We start from the raw sequence: 8,377 nt of genomic DNA on the forward strand, positions 1-8,377 counted from the left end.
GGAAACAAATATCTAGATTCAGGAATCCCCTCCAAATTCAACTCAAGGAGGTTCACATCAAGAAACATAGTAACTAAATGGCAAAAAGTAGCTATAAAGAAAAAAATTACAAGAGAAAAGACAGTTACATACAAAGGAACCCCTATAAGGCTATCAGTAGAATAGCCTTGGATCTTCAGCAGAAACTTTGCAGGCCAGAAGAAAGTGGCATAATCTATTCATAATACTAAAAGGGACACATCTGCAGCCAAGAATATTCTGCAAGGTTATCATTCAAAATAGAAGGAAAGATAATTTCCCAGACAAACAAAAACAAAGAGTTCATTACTATTAACCCAACCCTTCAAGAAATATTAAAGGGAACTTTTTGAGTAGAAAGGAGAGACCATGAATGAAAGAATAAAAAGTAAAAAAAAAAAAAAAATTAAAAAAATAGTAAAAATATAATTTTCTGTAAAAAGCAGTCAAAGCAGTCATAACATAAATAAATATAAAACATCACATTATATACCTAAAATGTGGGGAGGAGAGAAGGGTTTAAACTTAAGTGATCATCAATTTAAGATAGAATGCTATATGCAGAAGATGTTATATACAAACCTAAATGGTGGGATCCCTGGGTGGCGCAGCGGTTTGGCGCCTGCCTTTGGCCCAGGGCACGATCCTGGAGACCCGGGATCGAATCCCACATCGGGCTCCCGGTGCATGGAGCCTGCTTCTCCCTCTGCCTGTGTCTCTGCCTCTCTCTCTCTCTTTGACTATCATAAGTAAATAAAAATTTTAAAAAAAAAAAAAAAAAAAAAAAAAAAAAAAAAACCTAAATGGTAACTACAAAATCAAAAACCACTAATAGATATGCAAAGAATAAACAGAAAAGTATCCAACTATATCACTAATAAAAGCCAACAAATTATGAGAGAGAAAAAGGATAAGAGAAAATATACAGAAATAACACAAAATAAGTAATAAAATGGCACTAACTACATATCTATCAATAATTACTCTAAATGTAAATGGACTAAATGCTCTAATAAAAAGACATAGAATGAAGAAGTGGATAAAAAAAGAAGACTCCTCTATATGCTGCCTATAAGAGACTTATTTTAGACCAAAAAACACATGCAGATTGAAAGTGAAGGAATGGAGAAACATTTATCACACAAATGGATGTCAGAAGAAAACTAAGGTAGCAATACTTATATCAGACAAAATAGACTTTTATTTATTTATTTATTTTAAATTTTTATTTATTTATGATAGTCACAGAGAGAGAGAGAGGCAGAGACACAGGCAGAGGGAGAAGCGGGCTCCATGCACCGGGAGCCCGACGTGGGATTCGATCCCGGGTCTCCAGGATCGCGCCCTGGGCTAAAGGCAGGCGCTAAACTGCTGCACCAACCCAGGGATCCCCAAAATAGACTTTTAAAACAAAGAGTATAATCAAAGACAAAGGGGAACCTGGGAGGTTCAGTCTCTTAAGCATCTGACTCTTGATTTCCACTCAGGTCATGGTCTCAGGGTCCTGGGATTGAGCCCCACATTGAGCTCTGTGTTCAGTAGGAAGTCTGCTTGGGGATTCTCCCTCTCTTGCTCCCTCTGTCCTTACCCCCACTCACAGACATTTCTCTCTCTCAAATAAATAAATAAATCTTAAAAAAACACAAGACACAAAGAAGGATATTATATACTAATAAAGGGGACAATGCAACAGCACGATATAAGAATCGTAAATATTTGTGCACCCAATATGGGAGCTCCCAAATACATGAAGCAGTTAATAACAAACAGAATGGAAATAACTGATAATATTACAATAATAGTAGGGGACTTTAACACCCAATTTACATCAATGGACAGATCATGCAAACAGAAAACCAACAAGAAACCAGTGTCTTTGAATAATATACTGGACCAGATGGATTTGACAGACATATTCAGAACATTCCATCCTAAAAACAGCAGAATACACATTCTTCTCAAGTGCACACAAAACATTCTCTGGGATAGATCACATATTAGGCCACAAAACAAGTCCATAATTTCAAAAAAATCAAAGTCATACCATGCATCTTTTCTTTTTCTTTTTTTAAAGTTTCTATTTCAATTCCAGTTAGTTAATACATAGTGTAATATTAGTTTCAGGTGTACAATTTAGTGATAAAATATTTACATACAAAACTCAGGGATTATCACAACAAGTGTACTTCTTAATCCCCAACCCCTACTTAACCCATAGATATATATACTACATCTTTATCTATTTATCAATGGACATTTGGGCTTTTTCCATAATTTAACTATTGTTGATGCCGCTATAAACACTGGGGTGCATTTATTCCTTTGAATTAGTATTTTTGTATTGTTTGGGTAAATACCTAGTAGTGCAATTGCTGGATCACAAGGTAGTTCTATTTTTAACTTTTTGAGGAAGCTCCATGCTGTTTTCCAGAGTGGCTGCTCCAGTTTGCATTCCCACCAACAGTGCAGTTTTTTTTTTTTTTTTTTTTTAAGAAAAAAACTTTAATTGGAAATTTTGCAATTGAAATGACTTTTCATCTAACAGACCATGTACATGTTTTCGATACTGAAAAGTGCATCACCGCCCAGCTGTGCCCAGTCTCCTGTGCCATCTCCTAGTATCAAATTTTCTATTTGTCCTCCTTCCCCACTGCCTTTCTTCTGCCCCTTGCTGTGGTCTAGTGCAGTAGAACACATTTCTAAATGCTAGCATGGCCCTGTAGAAACAGACCATAGCTACAATCAGACAGACTTCCTAAGCAAGTGGGAATAGACCAAGTGGTGAGAATGACTATTAGAAACCCTGTCACCATCCTCACCAATACCTGTTGTTCTTGTGTTAATTCCAGCCATTATGACAGGTTTGAACTGATATTTCATTGTACTTTTGATTCACATTTCCCTGATGATAAGTGATATTGAGCATTTTTTTCATGTGTCTGTTGGCCATCTATATATCTTCTTTGGAAAAATATCTATTCCTGTCTTCTGCTTTTTTTTTTGAGACAGCAAGAGTTCAGGAGGGTAGAGAGAGGGAGAGAGAGAATCTGAAGCAGACTCCACGTCCAGCACGGACCTCCACACAGGGCTTGATCTCATGACCTGAGCTGAAATAAGAGTCAGATGCTTAACCAAATGAGCCACCCAGGCACCTGTCTTCTGCCCATTTTTAATTGGATTATTTATTTTTGGGTTGTTGAGTTTTATAAGTTCTTTATATATTTTGGATACTAACCCTTTATCAGATATGTCATTTGTAAATATCTTCTCTCATGCTGTTAATTGACTTTTAGTTTTGTTGATTGTTTCCTTCACTGTGCAGAAGCTTTTTATTTTGATGACGTCTCACTAGTTTATTTTTGCTTTTGTTTCCCTTGCCTCAGGAAACATCTAGAAAGAAGTTGCTATGGCCCGGGTAAATGAGGCTACTGCCTGTGTTCTCCTCTAGGATTTTGATGGTTTCCTATCTTATATTTAGTTCTTTAATCCATTTTGAATTTATTTTTGTGTATGGTGTAAGAAAGTGATTCAGCTTTATTCTTTTGCATGTAGCTGTCCAGTCATTCACTGAACAGTGGTGACAGTAGACATCCCTGTCTTCTCCCAGACTATAGAGGAAAATGTCTTAGTTTTTCCCCAATTTGGATATTAGCTGTGGGCCTTTCATATGCGGCCTTTATGATGTTGAGGTAATTTCCTTCTAACCCTACTCTGTTGAGGGTTTTCATCATGAATCGATGTTTAACTTTGTCAAATGCTTTTCCTGCATCTATTGAGAGGATCATATGGTTCTTATCCTTTTATTAATGTGGCGTATCATGTTGATTGATCTGTAAATACTGCATCACCCTTGCAGCCCAGGTATAAATCCCACTTGATCATAGTGAATGATTCTTTTAGTGTGTTGCTGGATTCAGTCAGCTAGTATTTTATTGAGAATTTTTACATCCATATTCATCAAGGATATTGGCCTGTAGTTTACTTTTTTGGTGGAGTCTTTATCTAGTATTGTTATCAGGGTAAATAACATGGTCTTGTAGAATGAATTTGGAAATATTTCTTCATTTTCTGTTTTTTGGAATAGTTTGGAATAGTTATTAACGCTTCTTTAAATGTTTGGTAAAATTTGCCTATGAAGACGTCTGGCCCTGGACTTTTGTTTGTTGGGAGATTTTTAATTACTGGTTGAATTTTTTTTTGCTACTTATTGGTCTGTTCAAGGTTTCTTCTTCCTGTTTCAATTTTGGTAGTTTATATGTTTCTAGGAATTTATCCATTTCTTCCAGGTTGTCCAATTTGTGGGCATATAGTTTTTCATGATATTCTCTTATTATTCTTTGTATTTATGTGGTGTTCGTTGTTATTTCTCCTCTCTCTTTTTGTCATTTTATTATTTGAGTCCTTTGTCTTTTATTTTTAATAAATCTGGTTAGGAGTTTATCAATTTTATTATTTTTTTATTTTTTTTTCAAAGAACAAGCTCCTAGTTTCATTGATTTGTTCTATTAGTTTTTATATCATTTATTTCTGCTCTAATCTTTATTTCCTTCCTTCTGTTTGCTTTAGGCTTCATTTCTTCTTCTTTACCGAGCTCCTTTAGGTTATGTTGTTTACTTGAGATTTTTCCTTTTACTTGTGGTAAGCCTGTATTGCTATAAACTTCCCTCTTTGTTCTGCTTTTGCTGTATCCCATAGGTTTTGGACTGCTGTGTTTTCATTTTCATTTGTTTCCAAGTATTTTTTTCATTTTTTCTTTAATTTCCTGGTTAACCCATTCATTCTTTAGTAGGATGTTCTTTAACTTGCATGTATTTGTAGCCTTTCCAAATTCTTCCTATGGCTAACTTAAACTTTCATAGCATTGTGGTCTGAAAATATGCCTAGTATGTTCTCAATTTTTTTGTACTTGTTGAGGCCTGATTTGTGACCCAGTATGTGATCTATTCTATAGAATGTCCTATGTGCCCTTGAAACGAATGTGTATTCTGCTGCTTTAGGATGATGTTCTGAATATATCTGTTAAGCCCATCTGGTCCAGTGTGTCATTCAGAGGCACTGTTTCCTTGTTGATTTTCTGTTTAGATTATCTGTCCATTGATATAGTATAGTGTTAAAGTCTCCTACTATTATTGTATTATTATCAATGGGTTCCTTTATATTGGTTATTAATTGTTTTATGTATTTCAGTGCTCCTATGTTGGGTGCACAAATATTTACAATTGTTAGATCATCATGTTGGATCATCCCCTTTATTATGATATAGTACCTTCTTCATCTTCTGTTACAGTCTTTGGTATAAAGTCTAGTTTGTCTGATACAAGTATTGATTGCAACTCTGGCTTTCTTTTGATGTCCATTTGCATGATAAATGTTTATCCCCTCACTTTTTTTTTTTTTTTTTTTTTTGCACTTGGCTGATATATTTGCATAAAGCCAGAAGGAAAAAAAAACCCACCACACACACACACACACACACAGCAGGGACAGTGGTAGGCTGAGCTCACTGGCAGTAGAAATCCCATTTATCCGTCTTCACATCGATTTTGCCAGGTTTCAGGGTCTGGTCCTCACGTACAACACTACTGGGGAAATAGCCCAGGCGAGCAGCTAGATCTCCATAGTAATCTCCCTGAACGCTGCCTCCCCAGAAGAGCCACCCTCGGCCCTTCAGCTTGGAGAAGACATACACAACTTGGCCCCTGTGTATGGTCAGGAAATGGTAGTCGGGGGCTACGTAGTCCGGAAGGGCCACAGCCATGGAGTATCCCCTCACTTTCAAACTGCAGATGTTTTTAGGTATGAAATGGGTCCCTTATAGGGAACATATAGATGGGTCTTGTTTTTTCATCCATTCTGACTCCCCGTGTCTTTTGATTGGAGTATTTAGTCCATTTTAATTCAGGGTAATTATTTTTTTTTTTTTTTTATTTATTTATTTATTAGTCACACACACACACAGAGAGAGAGAGAGAGAGAGAGGCAGAGACACAGGCAGAGGGAGAAGCAGGCTCCATGCACTGGGAGCCTGATGTGGGATTCGATCCCGGGTCTCCAGGATCGCGCCCTGGGCCAAAGGCAGGCGCCAAACCGCTGCGCCACCCAGGGATCCCTAATTCAGGGTAATTATTGATAGAAATGCATTTAGTGACATTTCATTACTTGTTTTGTTGTTGTTTCTGGAGATTTTCTCTGATCCTTTCTTGTCTTTGTCACTTTTGGTCTTTCCACTCAGAGTCCTCCTTAATATTTCTTTTAGGACTGGATTAGTTGTCATGAACTCCTTTAGTTTTGTTTGTTTGTTTGTTTTGGGTTTTTTTGTCTGGGGAACTCTTTATCTCTCCTATTCTGAATGACAGCCTTGTGATATTCTTGGCTGCAAATTTATCCCTTTCAGCACTTTGAATGTATCATGCCCACTTCCTTCTGTCTTGCCAAGTTTCTGTTGAGCAATGTGCAGCTAGCCTTATGGGTCTTCCCTTGTAATTTAAGGACTTCTTTTATCTTGCTGCTTTTAAGTCTTTTTTTTTCTTTATCACTACATTTTGCAAATTTAATTATAGTATGTCTTCGTGTTGGCCTGCTTTTGTTGATTTTGATGGGAATTCTCTGTGCCTCCTGGATCTGCATGTCTGTTTCCTTCCCCACATTAGGGAAATTTTTAGCTATTATTTCCTAAAATTAACTTTCTGCCCTCTTTTCTCTCTGTTATTCTTCTGGGACTCCTATATCACAAATGTTACTATGTTTGATGGAGTCATTGAGTTCCCTAAGCCTATTCTTATGTTCCATCATACTTGTTTCTCTCTTTTGTTTAACTTCATTGTTTTCCATTATTTTATCTTCTAGGTCACTAATTCATTCCTCTCCTTCTTCCAGTCTTGTGTTCATTGCATCAAGCCTGTTTCCAATCTCAGTTATTGCATTTTAATTTCTGATTCTTTTTTTTTAATTTTTTTGGAGTTCATTGCCAACATATAGCATAACACCCAGTGCTCATCCCGTCAAGTGCCCCCCTCAGTGCCCATCACCCAGTCACCCCAAACACCTGCCCACCTCCCTTTCCACTACCCCTTGTTCGTTTCCCAGAGTTAGGTGTCTCTCATGTTCTGTCACCATCACTGGTATTTTCACTTATTTTCTATCCTTTCCCCTTTATTCCTTTTCACTATTTTGTATATTCCCAAATGAATGAGACCATTAATGTTTGTCCTTCTCTGATTGACTTATTTCACTCAGCATAATACTCTCGAGTTCCATCCACATCAAAGCAACTGATGGGTATTTGTCATTTCTAATGGCTGAGTAATATTCCATTGTGTACATATAGCACATCTTCTTTATCCATTCACCTTTCGATGGACACCAAGGCTCCTTCCACAGTTTGGCTATTGTGGACATTGCTGCTATAAACATTGGGGTGCAGGTGTCCTGGCATTTCACTGCATCTGTATCTTTGGGGTAAATCCCAGCAGTACAATTGCTGGGTCTTAGGATAGCTCTATTTTTAACTCTTTGAGGAACCTCCACACAGTTTCCAGAGTGGCTGCACCAGTTCACATTCCCACCAACAGTGCAAGAGGGTTCCCCTTTCTCCACATCCTCTCCAACATTTGTTGTTTCCTGCCTTGTTAATTTTCACCATTCTCACTGGTGTGAGGTGGTATCTCATTGTGGTTTTGATTTGTATTTCCCTGATGGCCAGTGATGTGGAGCATTTTCTCTTGTGCTTCTTGGCTATGTCTATGTCTTCCTCTGTGAGATTTCTGTTCATGTCTTTTGCCCATTTCATGATTGGATTGTTTGTTTCTTTGTTGTTGAGTTTAATAAGTTCTTTATAGATCTTGGATACTAGCCCTTTATCTGATAGGTCATTTGCAAATATCTTCTCCCATTCTGTAGGTTGTCTTTTAGTTTTGTTGACTGTTACTTTTGCTGTGCAGAAGCTTTTTATCTTGATGAAGTCCCAATAATTCATTTTTGCTTTTGTTTCTCTTGCCTTCATAGATGTATCTTGCAAGAAGTTGCTGTGGCCAAGTTTAAAAAGGGTGTTGTTGCCTGTGTTCTCCTCTAGGATTTTGATGGAATCTTGTCTCACATTTAGATCTTTCATCCATTTTGAGTTTATCTTTGTGTATGGTGTAAGAGAATGGTCTAGTTTCATTCTTCTGCACGTGACTGTCCAATTTTCCCAGCACCATTTATTGAAGAGACTGTCTTTTCCAGTGGATGGTCTTTCCTGCTTTGTTGAATATTAGTTGACCATAGAGTTGAGGGCCCACTTCTGGATTCTCTATTCTGCTCCATTGATCTATGTGTCTGTTTTTGTTTTTTTTTTCAGAATGAATTTATTTTTTTTAAT

At 37.1% G+C, this 8,377-nt stretch overlaps 1 protein-coding gene across 1 annotated transcript; it reads right to left on the bottom strand.

The window, feature by feature from the left end:
- Nucleotides 1-5,518: 5,518 nt before the first annotated feature.
- On the bottom strand, nt 5,519-5,776 carry LOC121478628 (melanoma-derived growth regulatory protein-like). The gene has a single exon (XM_041733749.1). The coding sequence runs from the start codon at nt 5,774-5,776 to the stop codon at nt 5,519-5,521; it is 258 nt and encodes an 85-aa protein (XP_041589683.1).
- Nucleotides 5,777-8,377: the final 2,601 nt, after the last annotated feature.

Source organism: Vulpes lagopus, chromosome 19, assembly GCF_018345385.1.
Source record: "Vulpes lagopus strain Blue_001 chromosome 19, ASM1834538v1, whole genome shotgun sequence".
NCBI classification, from domain to species: domain Eukaryota; kingdom Metazoa; phylum Chordata; class Mammalia; order Carnivora; family Canidae; genus Vulpes; species Vulpes lagopus.

Excerpts from the sequence above, each read along its gene's own strand:
- LOC121478628 (XM_041733749.1), bottom strand. The coding sequence starts at position 5,776 with ATGGCTGTGGCCCTTCCGGACTACGTAGCCCCCGACTACCATTTCCTG.